This window comes from Canis lupus, chromosome X (assembly GCF_048164855.1).
Source record: "Canis lupus baileyi chromosome X, mCanLup2.hap1, whole genome shotgun sequence".
NCBI classification, from domain to species: Eukaryota; Metazoa; Chordata; class Mammalia; order Carnivora; family Canidae; genus Canis; species Canis lupus.
In genome coordinates this window covers 65,785,520-65,805,163 of record NC_132876.1, presented here as the reverse complement: position 1 = coordinate 65,805,163, position 19,644 = coordinate 65,785,520, and the positions used below count along the sequence as shown (strand labels likewise).

Here is a 19,644-nt window from a genome sequence, read left to right as displayed (position 1 = left end):
ATGTCTATGTCTTCCCCTGTGAAATTTCTGTTCATTTATTTTGCCCATTTCATGATTGGATTGTTTGTTTCTTTGCTGTTGAGTTTAATAAGTTCTTCATAGATCTTGGATACTAGCCCTTTATCTGAAAGTTCATTTGCAAATATCTTCTCCCATTCTGTAGGTTGTCTTTTAGTTTTGTGGACTGTTTCTTTTGCTGTGCAAAAGCTTTTTTCTTGATTAAGTCCCAATAATTCATTTTTGCTTTTGTTTCTCTTGCCTTCATGGATGTATCTTGCAAGAAGTTGCTGTGGCCAAGTTCAAAAAGGGTGTTGCCTGTGTTCTCCCCTAGGATTTTGGTGGAATCTTGTCTCACATTTAGATCTTTCATCCATTTTGAGTAGACCTTTGTGTACAGTGTAAGAGAATGGTCTAGTTTCATTCTTCTGCATGTGGATGTCCAATTTTCCCAGCACCATTTATTGAAGAGACTGTCTTTTTTCCAGTGGATAGTCTTTCCTCCTTTATTGAATATTAGTTGATCATAAAGCTGAGGGTCCACTTCTGGATTCTCTATTCTGTTCCATTGATATATGTGTCTGTTTTTGTGCCAGTACCACACTGTCTTGATGACCATAGCTTTGTAGTACAACCTGAAATCTGGCATTGTGATGGTTTTCTTTTTTAATATTCCCCTGGCTATTCGGGGTCCTTTCTGATTCCACACAAATCTTAAGATGATTTGTTCTAACTTTCTGAAGAAAGTCCATGGTATTTTGATAGGGATTGCATTAAATGGGCACACTGACTCTTGACCACATTGTTCTCTGGATACAGCTCCTCGACTCCCCCGTCCTTGAGTCAATAGAGTATTCTTTTACCTTTTGAAGTAAACATTTTTTTCTCTACTTCCCAAAGTTAATCATTCCTATAGTCAATCTGTTAGCTCTCTTAGTAAAAACTGGAGGAGACAGCCTTGGGGTCAGAGTCTGAGTCCGGTTTGAGTTGGAGTCTGAGTCTCAGTCCCCCTGTTCCCCACATTAAAATTCATCGAGACTCTGAGTCTTTCTTCATATTGTTGCCTCTGACTATCCTGGATCTGTGTGAGATATTTCCTATAAGAGTAAAAACACAAGACACACTAGCAATTGTATAATCTTAATTCATAATCTGTGGCATTGAGAACAAAGCCACTTGCCTGATGAAAAACTAGACAAAAATGACTATAGTAGTTTTGTTCCTGGAACATCTCACAATACCATTTTAAATTCATTACTTCATTTCATTTACTGATAAACAATACTGTACTGCAGAATTTTCCTTTAGAGAATCCATTGGCCAATTAGACAGATTTGTCTTTTAAACCCAGAGACCCTTTGAATTGTATTAAGTGTTAGGTGGAAAAATGCAAAAGTTTTTAAAAGTGACTGGGATTACAATTCCAGACCGCAATTCTTATCATCCAATCAGATTTAAACTCTCTATAATTATAGCTAATAGTGTACTGACCTCGAGGGTCAGGAAGAAAGCAGAGATAATAGGAGTGAAGAAAAGGGATAAAAATACCATTAATACCAAAACCAAAACAACGAACAAAAAATTGAAAACAGAAAGCCAGATCAAGGCTTAAATCCCACTAAAGGCCTGGATATTCTTATCTGTTACTCTGACTCTGTCATGTGTTGCTTATATGCTTCTGTGGAAAAGGGAATTTTAAGAATTGGTTTTTTGAAAGGCAAAATAAAATTATAGAATGTTAAAATTTGAAGAACATTTAGGAGTCAAATAGGTAATGCATCTCACTTATAAATGAAGAAAGACAAGTCCAGAGAGTGAAAGTGACTTGTTAAATGCTGCTCAGTAATTTTTTAGAATTAGCAGGTTTCCGACTTTCACGTTATAGCTCTTTAGAAAGAAAGCCTGTAATTCCCTTTCTTACAGCATGACATCGAAAAAAAAAAAAAAAAACCATAGGGACACCTGGGTGGCTCAGCAATCAGGCCTCTGCCTTTGGCTCAGGGCGTGATCCAAGGGTGCTGGGATTGAGTCCCACATTGGCCTCCCTGTGAGGAGCCTGCTTCTCCCTCTGCCTATGTCTGCCTCTGTGTCTCTCATGAACAAATAAATAAAATCTTTAAAAAATCAGAATTGCTAGGTTATTGTTAAAAACAAAGATTCTTTGATCCCATCTCAGATCTAAAATCTTAATCAGAATCTTAAATGTAGGTGATGAGAGCTTACATTTTAGCAAGCTCCACAATTGTTCTAATACACACTGGTTTTGAAAAGCACTGTTGCCTAGACATTCTTTCTCAAAAGAATAAAATAAGTGTCTTCCTAAGTACTTAAAATAAATAAAGTGGCCAAGGATCTGAATTGCTGTCAGAATCCCCATGGTAACTGTACAGTGTAGGTCCCAAAGAAAAAAGATAAGGAAAACTCTAGTGGTCAAGCACACTTGGGAAGCTGCAGTTTGTAGAAAGGTCTAGTAGAGGGCGGGCTCTTCAGCAGCTTGCTAGGCATTTCGAACTTTCCCTTTTGGTTACCCGGACAAGCTAACTGAAGATGCAGTTATTGAAGTATAATCTCTCTGCCAAGACACAAAGTCTAAAACCAATGGGCCTTACATATGTAATCATTTTTATCAGTCTCCACCCCTAGATTTTCCTGGCTCTACCACTTACCCAAAGTTTTGCATACAGAACCCCTAAGGGCTCCCGGGAGACCCTGCAACCAACCATCCCTGGCTCCATCCCATCTGCCTGGCTAGCAACGTTCGGGAACCCACGCAGCCAGGGGACTCAAAGGGTTACCAGCAGTTCTCTGGAGAGCGACAGGCAGAGAAGCCAATAGTGTCTAGGCAGGCCCTACGTCCGGTGTGGGCGGGACAGGGACGGTGTGGGCGGGGCAGGGACGTAGCGCGCCTAAGGGAATTTACGGAGGCCTAGGGGTGAGAGGGCCCACCTAGGTTAAGAGTTTGGAAACGTCCGGGGCGAACAGGAAGGCAAGTGAGCATCTACCCCTTCTCCCCGCTCTCCTTTATCCTTAGGGGTCGGTACTTGCAGGGACAGCCCGGGGCCTGGTGTATAGCCATGGACTTACGGTATTTGGACTCCATGTCCTGTCACAACCAGAAAGTAAACTCTGTCTCTAACCCAATCATGGAGCCGCTGCGACCTGGCGACCTGATCTCAGACCCAGCCGGGGGAAACAGCTCCTCCAAGGCCAAGCCAACTCTCCTCCCAGGGCACGCTCATTCTAGCGTACCCGCTGAGCTGGATCCTCCTCAGGTTTGCAGCGTGGCCAGCCTCAACTCAGAGAGCAACGGTGGCAGTGGCAACTGTGACGCACCGACCGGCAAATTCCTCCTAGGGGACCACGAAGTCTTCCAGCAGATCGGGGCGCAGCTTAAATTGCTGCCTATGAATGATCAGATCCGGGAGCTGCAGACTATCATCCGTGACAAGTGAGCGGAGATCATAAGGGGAAAGGGATGTGGAGGGTCTCAAGGCGGGGGAAGAGGGGACAGCGATTGGAAGTAAAAGGGCTAAGGGGTGTGGTTTTGGCGCCGGGAAACTAGTCTGTGGAGATAGGGCGGGGCAGGGTGTCACGTGACTCAGCCCTTCAACCCAGTCTTTCTGAGTCCCTGAGTTAAACCACGCTGTGTATAAGGACGAATACTGTTAAGCAGCCCCCGGCTCCGTCTTTGTCTCTTCAGAGCGAATTCTAATCCTCAGCCGTTCCTGGCTGTAAACGCGTCTACGCTGTCTAGTGCTGGTCTATATAAGCCAGAAATGGGTGCTACCCAAGGTTCTGTTCTAGCCCAAAGCACCTCAGGCTCACAAATTGAAATAAAGCAATTTCAAGGGAATTCTGTTGTGCTCAAACAAATTCTCTGACCGTTTACTGTTTGCTATTACAAATATGTCATTTTGTCTAGCGTCTTTTAGTCTTGGAATTTGGGTTTTGTCAGGTGGAAATTTGTTCAACTCTGATCAGGACTGATTTTTGTAAAGTTACAGAACTTCCGATGTTTTCTGTAGAGTTAATGGAGCAAAGGTAACCTAAAGGAATCTTTGGCGCCCCCTCCTAATTCCACAAACCAAGATAGCCAAAAAAGTAATGTTAACATGCTATCTTGAGAGATCTCAAGACTCATGTTGTAGATGGGGTTTTTCAAGGGAAATATGTACCATCATGAAATATAGCTGGTTTCTGTATTGGCAGCACCTTAAATGAGTAGCTACTGCATGTCAAAGCACTCGTTTTTCAGTGGATTCCTTAATTTTTTAAAATGGCTGCTGGGTCAAGATGCCATTCTTTAAATCAGACTGTAGTAACTTTTCTTCATACTGTTAATAGGCTCCCAATTGGTTTCCTTGCCTTCAGTTTTTCTGCCTTCCACATATTCCCACACATTACTGAACAATCTCAATATACAACTTTGCTTTAGGTAACTATCCTACTCAGCAGCCTTCCTTGGCTTCTTAGTGCCTGTCAAATAAAGTCCAGGATCCTGACCTTGACATTAAGGCCCCTCTTCATGGTTCCTGGGAACTATTATGAAACATCCCTGATTCTTTTCTCCTCTGAAATTCTTTTTTAAAAAATATTTTATTGATTTATTCATGAGAGACACAGAGAGAGAGAGGCAGGCTCCATGCAGGGAGCCCCATGTGGGACCCGATCCTGGGACTCCAGGATCACGCCTGTGCGGAAGGCAGATGCTCAACCCATGAGCCACCCAGGCATCCCTCCTCTGAAATTCTTTTTACTCCTCCCTTTACTCCTTCTCTGCATTTTCATATCCTACCTACTCTTCAGGATCAAACCCAGCATTAAATGTCCACCTCTGTCGAGAGGCTTTCCTTTAATCATTCTTCCTTGCTGATCTTCCCTAGTTTTTTAAATGCATGACTCACCCGCTGTTTTGTATATTGTTATTGGTGTATCAGTCTTGTCTCACTTACTAGATTTTAATGAATCAATATTGAAAAGTACTGTGATCTTAAAAAGTAGGAGGCATAGGTTTGATAGTTGTGGTAGGGGAAGCTGAAATATAGCTCATTTATAGAACAAAGAAAATAGGATGATGTTTCTTGTTTCTATAGATCAGGAGTTACTGACCTTGAGCCTTGGACACCACTGGGTTTCAGGGCCTTGGTGAACGGTCAGAAATTATCTGGGAAATACTATTCATTATATGCATTTTTAATGGTTGTTTTTGAATAGCATCTTTATTGAGATATAATTCACATATCATAAAATACACCATTTAAGGTGCACAATTGACTGGTTTTTTAAGTATGTTCATGTCTGTGCAACCATTACCACAATCAATTTTAGAACATTTTCATTACCTCAGCAAGAAAGCCTGTACACAGGAGTAGTCACTCCCCATTTCCCCTCAACCCATCAAATCACTAATCTGGACAACTACTAATATACTTTCTATCTCTGTTAAGTTGCCTATTCTGGACATTTCACATAAATGGAGTCATATAACATATGGTCTTTTGTGTGACTAGTTTCTTTCATTTAGTGTAAGAAAATCACTTTTTCTTAAATTTTAAAATTTTAAAATTTCCTTTTTTAGCTGAGTGATAGTCCACTGTATCGATATACCACATTGTATTTGTCCATCTTCAGATGATGGATGTTTGCATGGTTTCCACTCTTTGGCTATTAAGAATAATGCTACTATGAACATTTGCATATGTGCCTTTTTTATGGGGTGAGGATTCCTTAGCTTTCATTACATATCACAAAGGGGTCTTCGTGGGACACCTGGGTGGCTCAGCAGTTGAGTGTCTACCTTTGGCCCAGGGCGTGATCCTGGGATCCAGCATCGAGTTCCACATCAGGCTCCTTGCAGGGAGCCTGCTTCTGTCTCTGCCTCTCTCTCTCTCTCTCTCTCTCTCTCTCTCTGTCTCATGAATAAACAAATAAAATCTTTAAAAAAATTAAAAAAAAACAAAGGGGTCTTCATGACCATGTAAAGGTAAGCCATTGCTGTAGGATATGGAGAGGGCGTGAAGTTCAGCACTCCTATAAGACAGTATCAATACTTGATTTTACTGCATTGTTCAGAAAATCCTGGGTTGTATAGTAAACTTGAGTGTAAGTGGAATCTTTTTTTTTCTTTTATGAGTTTGGAAAGAGACAGCAGGATCCAGAGTGATCTTAGGCAAAATCTTTAGCATCACTGCGCTTCAACTTTATCGTTTGTCAGATGAGGATGTGGTAATATCTCATGGAACTCTTGAGATGCTAAAACAAGATTCTGTCTTACATTTGTTATAAACTGTGAAGAGCTTTGCAAGCCTTCATGTTTCGATTTGTTCATCGTTCTAATTGCATTCATAAGGTCTAGTTTCTTAAACTTTCAGGAGACAGTAAACAGAATTTAACTATACATAAAACTCACATTCTTTTTTTTAAAAAGCAACATTGAGAGATCCTAGATAATTTTTAAAAAGATTTTATTTATTCATGAGAGACAGAGAGAGAGGCAGAGACATAGGCAGAGGGAAAAGCAGGCTCCTCACAGGGAGCCTGATGTGCGACTCAATCCTGGGACCCGGAATCATGGACCTGGGATCACACCCTGAGCCAAAGGCAGGTGCTCAACTGCTGAGCCACTCAGGCATCCTGATCCTAGATAATTTTTATCCTGCTGTGATAGTATAGAGGGACTCCTTAAAATTCTTGATAACTATTTGATGCTTAGTTATTTAGGCTGGAGACAGTGTTTTAGTTTTGTTTGGTTAAACAGATTTAACAAAACAGGCCTCTGTTCCTTTATCTTCAAAAATTGGAGTCTCCTCACACAAAGGGGACCTGTTTCATCTACTCCAGGGGGCTGGTATAGGAGGTCTTTGGTAAGAGGAGCTATACTTAGGTAGATTAAGTTATGGAAGTTGCCATCAGTTATCATATCCTGTCTTCCTCAGAGCTTAGGCTCTTCTCTGTTTTGATGTGACATCATATATGTGCACTGTGGAGCTGTCTGATAATAGAAACAATTGGAGTACTTGTTATTCCTTTATTGATCCTGGTCCTTAGTATATAGCTATTGAAGGAATTGCTTTCTGAATTGACTTTGCCAGTGTAGAAGTGTAGAACATGGAGCCACAGGACTGCATGTTGTAAATATATAAAGCAGGCAAGATTGAGAACGTTGTCCTGATCTAAAATGCCTTTTTAAAAAAATGTGTAGTATTTGCAATATGATACGTTGGTTTTATTATTGAATTTCAAGTAAATGGTTTTCTCTCTCTTCATAATGCAGTAATCTAAACATTGAAAGAGCAGATTATTTACTAAGTCACACATGGGTAACTGGTGAACCTGGAAAGAGAAATTACACCTTCATTTTCAGTTTTTGTAACAGGAAAAACATCCTTCTAAAAAAAACCAAATCTTTCTCTTACTGTCTCCTTTATATAATAAACCTAGCAAAATCTGAGTATAGTGTACTTTTCTTTTGAACACAGTTCGTGACCTCATCTTTAAGGCAATGCAGTGTATTTAAAAGATCATCTCCCTTCCCCACCTTTTTTTCTGTTGTCTCCCAAAATGTTAAAGGAAAGCTGTTTCATAAGCTCTTGAGTGTTTCCTTCTCCTTCTCCTTGGAAGGGCTTTGCCATGGCCTCAGCAGACAACTTGGATGAAAATTGAATATTCTCAGAGTATTTTAGTCCACGAAATAACACTAAAGAAGGACAGCCTTGTGACTTTATTTTATTTTATTTTTTTTAGTCGCCTGGAGGGGATACAACCTCTGGAGTGATGAACATTCTCTTTAGCCCTAAAATGATTGCAGCCTAATGTGATTTGAGGCTTCTGACTAGGTAATTTTGATATTCATTTTTTTTAAAGATTGTATTTATTTATTCATGAGAGACACACAGAGAGAGGCAGAGACACAGGCAGAAGGAGAAGCAGACTCCCCATGGGGAGCCTGATACAGGACTTGATCCCAGGACCCTGGGATCATGACCAGAGCCAAAGGCAGATGCTCAACCACGGAGCTGCCCAGGTGCCCCTAATGTGCTGTTCTTAACCGAGGCTGTGCATCTGAATTGCCTGGGGAGTCTTTTCTTTTTTTCCCAAATAAAATTTTTGGTAACCTTTGGGTAGTCTTGTGTGGAACCTGAGCACCTGTAGCTTTACAAATACCACAGGTGATTATGCTGTGCTCAGGCTGGACCACTGTCCCTGGGAGAATGGCCATTCTCTCTTGCAAGGTAATTTGCCTGGCTTCGGATTTGGGATATAGGCTGAGCTAGGGATTCCAACAAAATCAGCCTAGAGAGCCTAGCTTGGCATTACCCTGAGATTGGAGGAATCTGATATTTTCCCTACTTGTACAAAACCAAAATGATCACCACAGAAAAAGCCATGACCTGCAATTTGTTTAAAACATGGACATGATTTTGGTTTTACACATGAATTTTGGAACTGGCTTTTAGCCCAGGAAGGAAGAGTCACCTCTTTATGCATACCGTTGTCATCATATTTATTGGGCATGTCCTAGAAATGTCTTACCAACTAGTATGTACTCCAGGGAAGCATAAAGAAGGTCTGGCCTGGCACAGTACCTGATGCATAAGGGAACTAATACTCAATCAGTATTAAAAAAAAATCACCTTCTAAGTGACTGCAGCCTGGGTTCTAAGGGAAAAATGATAGTTTCTTTTCTTCTTCTACCTAATTTTGAATACTTATGTTAAACTCTGCTTTGAGGTGCAAGTAAATATTGACACTATTTTAATAGCTTTTTAAGAAGGTGCTATAGAGGTGTGGCCTTGCTGACGTATCTGGCAGGTAGTAAAATCAATATATATATATATATATATATATATATATATATATATATTCAGTTTCTCACATTAGATTAGTTTTGCTCCAAGTACTTCACTGGGAGTTGTTTTTCTGAGGGTGAAAGGAGGCAGAAAATCATTTACAAAACATCTGCATACTATGAGAAACCTTGGAGTTATTCTTTATTCTAGTGATCCCATAATAACGAAATGGCTCTGGAAGTAGCATTTATGTTTTCAGAGCTTTGACTAAACATTAAACCTGCTGGAAAAGCTTTTATGTTCCACTTCCCTTCAATTTGTTACTTAAAAAATAAAAAACAAACAAAAACACAATAGAGCTGAATTTGAGTCTATTTAGTTCTTTTTTCTTCACTTAGGTTACCAGGTAAAATACAGGACACTCAATTAAATTTGAATTCAGATAAACAATGAACTTTTTTTCCATATACCCTAAACATTGAATGGGTTATACTTCTAAAATATAAATTTAACTAGGTATCCTGTATTTTTTTAAGATTTTATTTATTTATTCATGAGAGACACAGAGAGAGAGAGAGAGAGAGGGGCAGAGACACAGGTAGAGGGAAGAAGCAGGCTCCATGCAGGGAGTCTGATGCAGGACTTGATCCTGGGACTCCAGGATTACGCCCTGGGCCAAAGGCAGGCACCAAACCATTGAGCCACCCAGGGATCCCAGTATCCTGTATTTTTTATGCTAAATCTGGCAACCCTGTGCTAACCCTAACTTCTCCCACCCGAATGTTGAAAATAGCCTTTGTTTTTAAATTTTTTAATGTATTAAATTATTAAAATTTTTATTTAAATTCTAGTTAATTAACATATAGTGTAATACTGGTTTCAGGGGTAGAACTTCGTGATTTATCACTTGCATATAAAACCAGTGCTCATCATAACAAGTGCCCTCCTTAATACCCATCACCCATTTAGCCGATCCCCCACCCACATCCCTCCATTAAACTTCAGTTTGTTCTCTGTCTTTAAGAATCACTTATGGTTTGTTTCACTCTCTCTTTTTTGTTTTTTTCCCCCTTGCCATATGTTCATCTGTTTTGCTTCTTAAATTCCACATATGAGTGAAATAATATGGTATTTGTCTTTCTCCAAGTGACTTATTTTGCTTAGCATACTTTCTAGCTCCATCCATATCATTACAAATGGCAAGATTTCATTCTTCTTATGGCTGAGAAATATTCCGTTGTGTGTTCTTTATCCATTCATCAGTCGATGGACATTTGGGCTCTTTCTATAGTTTGGCTATTGTTGATAGTGCTGCTATAAACATACAGGTGCATGTACCCCTTCAAATCTGTACTTTTGTATACTTTGGGTAAATACCTAGGAGTATGATTGTTGCTGAGTCATAGGGTAGCTCTATTTTTAACTTTTTGAGGAACCTCCATACTGTTTTCCAGAGTAGGTGCACCAGTTTACATTCCCAACAGTGTAAGAGAGTTCTCCTTTTTTGACATACTCACAAAATCTGTCATCCTGTGTTGTTAATTTCATCCATTCTGACAGGTGTGAGGTGGTATTTCATGAAGGTTTTGATTTGTATTTCCCTGATGATGAGTGATGTGGAACATCTTTTCATGTGTCAGTTGGCCATCTGAATGTCTTCTTTGGAAAAATGTCTATTCATGTCTTCTGCCCATTTCTTAACTGGATTGTTTGTTTCTTGGGTGTTCAGTTTGATAAGCTCTTTATATATTTTGCATACTAACCCTTTATCTGGTATGTCATTTGCACTTATCTTCTCCCATTCCATAGGCTGCCTTTGTTTTGTTGATTGTTTCTTTTGCTGTGCAGAAGCTTTTTATCTTGATGAAGTCCCAATAATTCATTTTTGCTTTTGTTTCCCTTGCCTTCATAGATGCATCTTGCAAGAAGATGCTGAGCCAAGGTCAAAGAGGTTGTTGCCTGTGTTCTCCTGTAAGATATTGATGGATTCTTGTTTCACATTTAGATTTTTGAAACATTTTGAGTTTATCTTTGTATATGGTGTAAGAGAATGGTCGGTACAGTTTCATTCTTCTGCATGTGGCTGTCCAATTTTCCCAACACTATTTACTGAAGAGACTGTCTTTTTTCCATTGGATATTCTTTCCTGCTTTGTAGAAGATGAGTTGACCATAGAGTTGAGGGTCAATTTCTGGGTTTTCTATTCGGTTATAGTGATCTTTTTTTTTTTTTTTAAATAGGCATATATTTTTTTTAAATAAATTTATTTTTTATTGGTGTTCAATTTACCAACATACAGATATATATATATATTCCCCAAGTGAATGAGAACATATAATGAGTCTCTCGCTGCCTGGCCTTAGCCTGGATCCTCATGGGGGCCCCTCCCCCACTGGATGCTTTTTTATTTATTTCTTTTTTCCCCATCTTCCTACCTTGATAGAAGCGTGAACTCTTCTCACTGTAGCATTCCAGCTGTTCTCTCTTTAAATCTCAGGCCGAATTCGTAGATTTTCAGGATAATTTGAAGGTTATCTTGGTAATTTGGTGGGGACAGGTGATTTGGAGACACTATTCTTCCGCCGTCTTGCCCCTCCTCCCAGTTACAGTGATCTATGTGTCTTTTTTTGTACCTGTACTATACCGTCTTAATGATCATAGCTTTGCAATACAGCTTGAAGTCAGGCATTGTGATGTATCCAGCTTTGGTTTTCTTTTTCAACATTCCTCTGGCTATGCAGGGTGTTTTCTGATTCCACACAAATCTCACTCTCTGAAGAAAGTCCATGGTATTTTGATAGGGATTGCATTAAATGTGTAGATTGCTCTGGGTAGCATAGACATTTTCACAATATTTGTTCTTCCAATCTATGAGCATGGAATGTTTTTACATCTCTTTGTGTCTTCCTCAATTTCTTTTATAAGTGTTCGGTGGTTTTAGAGCATAGATCACTTACCTCTTTGATTAGGTTTACTCCTAGTTACCTTATGCTTTTTGGTGCAATTGTAAATGGGATTGATTCCTTAATTTCACTTTCTTCAGTCTCATTGTTAGTGTATAGAAATGCCACTGGTTTCTGTGCATTGATTTTGTATCCTGCCCTGGTGCTGAATTGCTGTATGAGTTATAGCAATTTTGGGGTGGAGTCTTTTGGGGTTTCTATATACAGTATGATGTCATCCAGGATGGGTGAGAGTTTGACTTCTTCTTTGCCAATTTGAATGCCTTTTATTTCTTTTTGTTGATTGAAATTGGAGGCTAGGACTTGTAGTACTATGTTGAACAACAGTGGTAAGAGTGGGCATTCCTGTCATGTTCCTGACCTTAGGGGAAAAGCTCACAGTTCTTCCCCAAATGATATTAACTGTTATCTTTTCATAAATAGCTTATATGATATTGAGAAATATTCCCTCTGTTCCTTCACTTTGAAGAGTTTTAATCAGGAATGGATGCTGTATTTTGTCAAATGCTTTCTCTGTATCTGTTGAGAGGATCATATGGTTCTCGTCTTGTCTTTTATTTATATAATCTATCACGTTGATTGTTTTACAAATGTTGAACCATCCTTGCAGCCCAGGGATAAATCCCACTTGGTAGTGGTGAATAATCCTCTTAATGTACTGTAGAAGCCTATTGGCTAGTATTTTGGTGAGAATTTTTGCTTCCATGTTCATCAGGGAGATTGGTCATAATTCTCCTTTATGGTGGGGATTTGTCTGGATTTGGGATCAAGGTAATTCTTACTTCATAGAATGAGTTTGGAAGCATTCTGCTGGTGGTTATTTTGTTTTTTTTGTTTTGTTTTTTTTTAATTTATTTTTTATTGGTGTTCAATTTACTAACATACAGAATAACCCCCAGTGCCCGTCACCCATTCACTCCCACCCCCCGCCCTCCTCCCCTTCCACCACCCCTAGTTCGTTTCCCAGAGTTAGCAGTCTTTACGTTCTGTCTCCCTTTCTGATATTTCCCACACATTTCTTCCCCCTTCCCTTATATTCCCTTTCACTATTATTTATATTCCCCAAATGAATGAGAACATATAATGTTTGTCCTTCTCCGACTGGCTTACTTCACTCAGCATAATACCCTCCAGTTCCATCCACATTGAAGCAAATGGTGGGTATTTGTCATTTCTAATAGCTGAGTAATATTCCATTGTATACATAAACCACATCTTCTTTATCCATTCATCTTTCGTTGGACACCGAGGCTCCTTCCACAGTTTGGCTATCGTGGCCATTGCTGCTATAAACTCAACTGAATACACATTCTGCTGGTGGTTATTTTGATGTGGATTGCATTAAATGTGTAGGTTTCTTTGAGTAGTATAGACATTTTAATTATGTTTGTTCTTCCAATCCATGAGCATGGAATGCTTTTCCATTTCTTTCTGTCCTCTTCAATTTCTTTCATAAGTGTTCTATAGTTCTCCGAGTACAGATCTTTGATCTCTTTGCTTAGGTTTATTCCTAGATATGGTTTTTGGTGCAATTGTTAAGGGGATCGATTCCTTGTTTTCTTTTACTGCTGCTTCATTATTCTTGTATCAAAATGGAACAGATTTCTATAGTGATTTTATATCTTACAACTTTGTTGACTTTATGTATTAGTTGTAGCAATTTTTTTTTTGGTGGAATCTTTTGTATTTTCTACAGAGTATCATGTCGTATACAAATAGTGAAAGTTTGACTTCTTTGCTGATTTTGATGCCTTTTATTTCTTTTTGTTGTCTGACTGCGGAGGCTAAGACTTCCAGTAGTATGTTAATTAGTAATGGTGAGTGTGGACATCCCTGTCTTGTTCCTGACCATAGAGGAAAAGTTCTCAGTCTTTCCCCATTGTGGATATTAGCTGTGGGTCTTTTCTTTATGATCTTTATTATTTTGAGATATTTTACCTGTATTCCTCCTTTGTTGAGGGTTTTTTTTTTTTAAATCAAGAATGGATGCTGTTTATTTTGTCAAATGCTTTTTCTGCATCTATTGAGAGGATCATATGGTTCTTATCCTTTTATTAATGTGGTATATACCACACTGGTTGATTTGCAAATATTGAACCACCCTTATAGTCCAGAAATCAATCCTAGTTGATCATGGTGAATAATTCTTTTAATGCACTTGATTTGTTCATATTTTATTGAGATATTTTACATCCATGTTCATCAGGGATATTGGCCTGTAATTCTCCTTTTTAGTGGGGTCTTTGTCTGGTTTTATAATCAAGGTAATGCTGGCTTTGTAGAACAAGTGTAGAAATTTTCTTTCCATTTCTACTTTTTGGAACAGTTTGAGAAGAATAGGTATTAACTCTTCTTTACATTTCTGGTAGAGTTCTCTTAGCAAGCCACCTGGCCCTGGACTTCTGTTTGTTAGGAAATTTTTGATTACTAATTTATTTTCTTTACTCGTTATGTATAGGTCCATTCAAATTTTCTATTTCTTTCTGTTTCAGTTTTGGTCATTTGTATGTTTCTAGGAATTTGTTTATTTCTTCCAGATTGACCAATTTGTTGGCATATACTATTTCATAATATTCTCTTATAGTTGTTTCTATTTCATGATGTTAGTTGTGATCTCTCCTCTTTCATTCATGATTTTATTTATTGAGTTCTTTCTCTTTTCTTTTTGATAACTCTGGCTAGATGTTTATTACTTTTTTCTTTCTTCTTTTTTTTTATCACTTTTTTTCTTTTGAAGAGCCAGCTCTTAGTTTCATTGACCTGTTCTAGTTTTTTGGTTTCTATATAATTTATTTCTGTTCTAATCTTTGTAGTTTCCCTTCTTCTGCTGGCTTTAGGCTTTATTTGCTATTCCTTTTCTAACTCCTGTAGGTTCTGTTTTTTGAGACTTTTCTTGCTTCTTGAGGTAGGCCTGTATCCAAAGGTTTTGGACTGTTGTGTTTTCATTTTCATTTGCTTTCATGTATTTTTTTTCTCCTTTAATTTCCTAGTTAACCCATTCATTCTTGTGTTGAATGTTCTTTAACTTCCATTTATTTGTCTTTCTAAATTTTTTCTTATTTCATAGCATTGTGGTTTGAAAACATGCATGGTGGGCACCTGGGTGGCTCAGTGGTTGAGCATCTGCCTTTGGTTAGGTCATGATCCTGGGGTCCAGGGATCGAGACCCATATTAGGCTCTCTATGGGGAGCCTGTTTCTCCCTTTGCCTATGTCTCTGACTCTCTCTCTGTGTCTCTCATGAATAAATAAATAAAATTTTTTAAAAAAAGGAAAGAACAGTCATAGTATGATCTCAATCTTTTTGTACTGGTTGAGAGCTGTTTTGTGATCCAGTATGTGATCTATTTTGGAGAATGTTCCATGTGCACTTGAAAAGAATGTGTATTCTGCCCTTTAGGGTAAAGTGTTCTGAATATATCTGTTAATATATCTAGTCCAATGTTTCATTCAAATCCATTGTTCCCATGTTGATTTTCTGTTTGGATGGTTTGTGCATTGCTGTAAGTGTGGTATTAAAGTCCTCTACTATTATTTTATTATTATCAATGAGTTTTTTTTTACATATGTTATTAATTGATTTATATATTTGGGCGCTCCCAATTTGGGGGCATAAATATTTACAATTGTTACATCTTCTTGATGGATAGACCCCTTAATTATGATATAATACCCTTCATCTATTATTATAGTCTTTGGTTTAAAAATCTAGTTTTTCTGAAATAAGTATGGCTAATCTGACTCTTGATGTCCATTAGCATGATAGATGGCTCTCCATCCCCTGAATCTGCAGGTTTTTTTTAAAAAATATTTAATTTATTTATTCATGAGAGATACACAGAGAGAGAGAGAGACAGAGACATAGGCAGAGGGAGAAGCAGGCCCTGCAGGGAGCCTATTGTGGGACTCAGTCCCTGGACCCTAGGTTCACGACCTGAGCCAAACGCAGACACTCAACCACTGAGCCACCCAGGCATCCCTTCAGGTGTCTTTAGGTCTAAAATGAGGGTCTTATAACTTTTTTAAAAAATATTTTAGTTATTTATTTGAAAGACAGAGATAGCAGCAGAGATTGTGAGAGAGCGTGAGCCTGGAGGAGAGGGAGAAGCTGATCAGGGAGCCTGATTCAGGGCTTGATCCCAGGACTCTAGGATTATGACCTGGGAGTAAGGCAGACCATTAATGGACTGAGCCACCCAGGTGCCCGAGTCTCGGGTAACCCTTAATGATAGTGATATATTCTTGGCTGTCTGTTTTTCCCATTCAGCATGTTGAATATAGCATGTCACTTTCCTCTGGTCAGCCAAGAGTTTATGGAGAAATCTGTGGCAACCTGTTCCTTCTTCCCTTGTAGGTTAAGGACTTCTTTTCCTTTGCTGCTTTCAGGATTCTTTCCATGTCTGTGCATATTTTATGAATTTGGCTATGATATGTCTTAGTGATTGTCAGCTTTTGTTGAATTTAATGGGAGTTCTCTGTGCTTTTTAGATTGTGATGTCTGTTTCCTCCCCTAGATTAGGATATTTCTCAGCTATAATTTGTTCAAATAAACTTCCTGCCCCTTTTTCTTTCTCTTCTTCAGGGACTCTTATGGTTATAGCATTTTTTTTACGTTTTTTAAATTTAAATTCAGTTTGCCAACATATAGTATAACACCCAGTGCTCATCCCATAAAGTGCCCCCCTCAGTGCCCGTCATCCAGTCACCCCATCCTCCTGCCAACCTCCCCTTCCACTAGCCCTTGTTTGATGTCCTTCAAAAAATGAATGGACAAAGAAGATGTGGTATATATATACAATGGAATATTACTGAGCCATTAGAATCGATGAATACCCATCATTTGCTTCAGCGTAATTGTTGATTTAAATTCTGGTTCAGACGTCTTACTTGTATATGTATTGATTAAATCCATGGCTCTGACTTTTTTTATTTTAGTAATAAATTTATTTTTTATTGGTGTTAAATTTACCAACATACAGAATAATACCCAGTGCCCATCCCGTCAAGTGCCCCCCTTAGTGCCCGTCACCCATTCACCCCCACCCCCGCCCTCCTCCCCTTCCACCACCCCTAGTTCGTTTCCCAGAGTTAGGAGTCTTCATGTTCTGTCTCCCTTTCTGATATTTCCCACTCATTTCTTCTCCCTTCCTTTCTATTCCCTTTCACTATTATTTATATTCCCCGAATGAATGAGACCATATAATGTATGTCCTTCTCCGATTGACTTATTTCACTCAGCATAATACCCTCTAGTACCATCCATGTTGAAGCAAATGGTGGGTATTTGTCATTTCTAATGGCTGAGTAATATTTCATTGTATACATAAACCACATCCATTCATCTTTCGATGGACACCGAGGCTCCTTCCACAGTTTGGCTATTGTGGACATTGCTGCTATAAACATCGGGGTGCAGGTGTCCCGGCGTTTCATTGCATCTGCATCTTTGGGGTAAATCCTCAGCAGTGCAATTGCTGGGTCGTAGGGCAGGTCTTTTTTTAACTCTTTGAGGAACCTCCACACAGTTTTCCAGAGTGGCTGCACCAGTTCACATTCCCACCAACAGTGTAAGAGGGTTCCCTTTTTTCCGCATCCTCTCCAACATCTGTGGTTTCCTGCTTTGTTAATTTTCCCCATTTTCACTGCTGTGAGGTGGTATCTCATAGTGGTTTTGATTTGTATTTCCCTGATGGCAAGTGATGCAGAGCATTTTCTCATGTGCATGTTGGCCATGTCTATGTCTTGCTCTGTGAGATTTCTCTTCATGTCTTTTGCCCATTTCATGATTGGATTGTTTGTTTCTTTGGTGTTGAGTTTAGTAAGTTCTTTATAGATCTTGGAAACTAGCCCTTTATCTGATAGGTCATTTGCAAATATCTTCTCCCATTCTGTAGGTTGTCTTTGAGTTTTGTTGACTGTATCCTTTGCTGTGCAAAAGCTTCTTATCTTGATGAAGTCCCAATAGTTCATTTTTGCTTTTGTTTCTTTTGCCTTCGTCGATGTATCTTGCAAGAAGTTACTGTGGCCGAGTTCAAAAAGGGTGTTGCCTGTGTTCTCCTCTAGGATTTTGATGGAATCTTGTCTCACATTTAGATCTTTCATCCATTTTGAGTTTATCTTTGTGTATGGTGAAAGAGAGTGGTCTAGTTTCATTCTTCTGCATGTGGATGTCCAATTTGCCCAGCACCATTTATTGAAGAGACTGTCTTTCTTCCAGTGGATAGTCTTTCCTCCTTTATCGATTATCAGTTGACCATAAAGTTGAGGGTCCACTTCTGGATTCTCTATTCTGTTCCATTGATGTATGTGTCTATTTTTGTCCCATTACCACACTGTCTTGATGACCACAGCTTTGTAGTACAACCTGAAATCTGGCATTGTGATGCCCCCAGATATGGTTTTCTTTTTTAAAATTCTCCTGGCTATTTGGGGTCTTTTCTGATTCCACACAAATTTTAAAATAATTTGTTCTAACTCTCTGAAGAAAGTCCATGGTATTTTGATAGGGTTCGCATTAAACGTGTAAATTGCCCTGGGTAACATTGACATTTTCACAATATTAATTCTGCCAATCCATGAGCATGGAATATTTTTCCATCTCTTTGTGTCTTCCTCCATTTCTTTCAGAAGTGTTCTATAGTTTTTAGGGTATAGATCCTTTACCTCTTTGGTTAGGTTTATTCTTAGGATCTTATGCTTTTGGGTGCAATTGCAAATGGGATTGACTCCTTAATTTCTCTTTCTTCAGTCTCATTGTTAGTGTATAGAAATGCCACTGACTTCTGGGCATTGATTTTGTATCCTGCCACGCTGCCGAATTGCTGTATGAGTTCCAGCAATCTTGGGGTGGAGTCTTTTGGGTTTTCTATGTAGAGTATCATGTCATCAGCGAAGAGGGAGAGTTTGACTTCTTTGTGGCTCTGACTTCTTTTGATTCTTTCTTTTATGGTGAATTCCTACACTTTGTCATTTTGTCTAGGTCACTGTTTTTTTGTGTGTGTGATTGTAAGGAAAGCCTATTATATTCCTGCTGCTGTTAGTAATGGCTATATTAAGAAGAGGTCTAAAAAAAAGTTAGATCCTATTTCCACTATAGCTGAAGTTTTGCAGCACTCTATGATCAGTTGACTTGGTGCCTGTGAGGAATTTGTGCTAGTCTTCTGGGGTATGGCTTGATGCATTGATTTTTAGGTGGATTTGCCCTGTTAGATATGCCCCTGCAAGGTGCAGGGTCTGGTGGGGGGGCTTCTCCCAGCAGTTGCAGGTACTTCTAATACTTCATACTTTCGGCTCCAATGCTTGTAAAAACTTGCAGTAATCAGCCACTGTAGTTTTCCCAGTGAATGGTCTTGGACAATCTCTCTCTGGTGCAGTTCTCTGCATGCTGCCTTCTCTCTCTATCTCTCTCTCTCTGTCTCTGTCTCTGAGATTAAGGCTCCCTCCCCTCCACAGAACCCAAGGATTCTTTTCTCCCCTCCCCCGTGTATCACGTCTCCACACCTCCTACCTTCCACGTTGTGGCTTCTTTTTTCTCTAGTTTTCCAATTTGTTCTCTGACCACTCAAATTGATCAGATGTTTGGAATGTTTTGATATTTATCTGGGTCTAATTTAGAGAGGAAGCAAGCCTAGGATTCCCCTACTACTGTTCCATCTTAACTCTCTCCTCAGGCCTTTTTAAAAAAAATGACACCTAAATCAATGCTACTGGGATTTGATTGATTGATTTATATAATGGATTTTAAAAAAGATTTTATTTATTTATTCATGAGAGACACACGGAGAGAGGCAGAGACATAGGCAGAGGAAGGAGAAGCAGGCTCCCTATGGGGAGCCCAGTGTGGGACTCAATCCCAGGACCCCAGGATCAGGACCTGAGCTGAAGGCAGACCTGAGG

The 19,644-nt window shown here is 39.1% G+C and overlaps 1 protein-coding gene and 1 long non-coding RNA gene across 4 annotated transcripts in view; one reads left to right on the top strand and one right to left on the bottom strand.

Annotated features, from left to right (window-relative positions):
* Positions 1 to 237: 237 nt before the first annotated feature.
* On the bottom strand, positions 238 to 3,550 carry LOC140628325 (uncharacterized). The gene is made up of 2 exons (XR_012026616.1): positions 3,082 to 3,550; positions 238 to 1,094 (listed from the first exon to the last, which is right to left on the bottom strand). It is a non-coding gene; the product is annotated as an uncharacterized lncRNA (long non-coding RNA).
* The window catches only part of UPRT (uracil phosphoribosyltransferase homolog), a 33,620-nt gene continuing 16,834 nt past the window's right edge, over positions 2,859 to 19,644 (top strand). The window contains exons 1-2 of one of the 3 annotated variants that reach the window (XM_072817608.1): positions 3,315 to 3,445; positions 7,741 to 7,832. Coding sequence is in view for 1 of the 3 variants with exons in the window: in XM_072817607.1 (XP_072673708.1) it covers positions 3,072 to 3,445 (374 nt within the window). In the remaining 2 variants the exon portion in view is untranslated. Of the gene's footprint in view, positions 3,446 to 7,740; positions 7,833 to 19,644 lie in introns of all 3 variants that reach the window. The other 2 variants (XM_072817607.1, XM_072817609.1) reach the window with 2 other exon arrangements.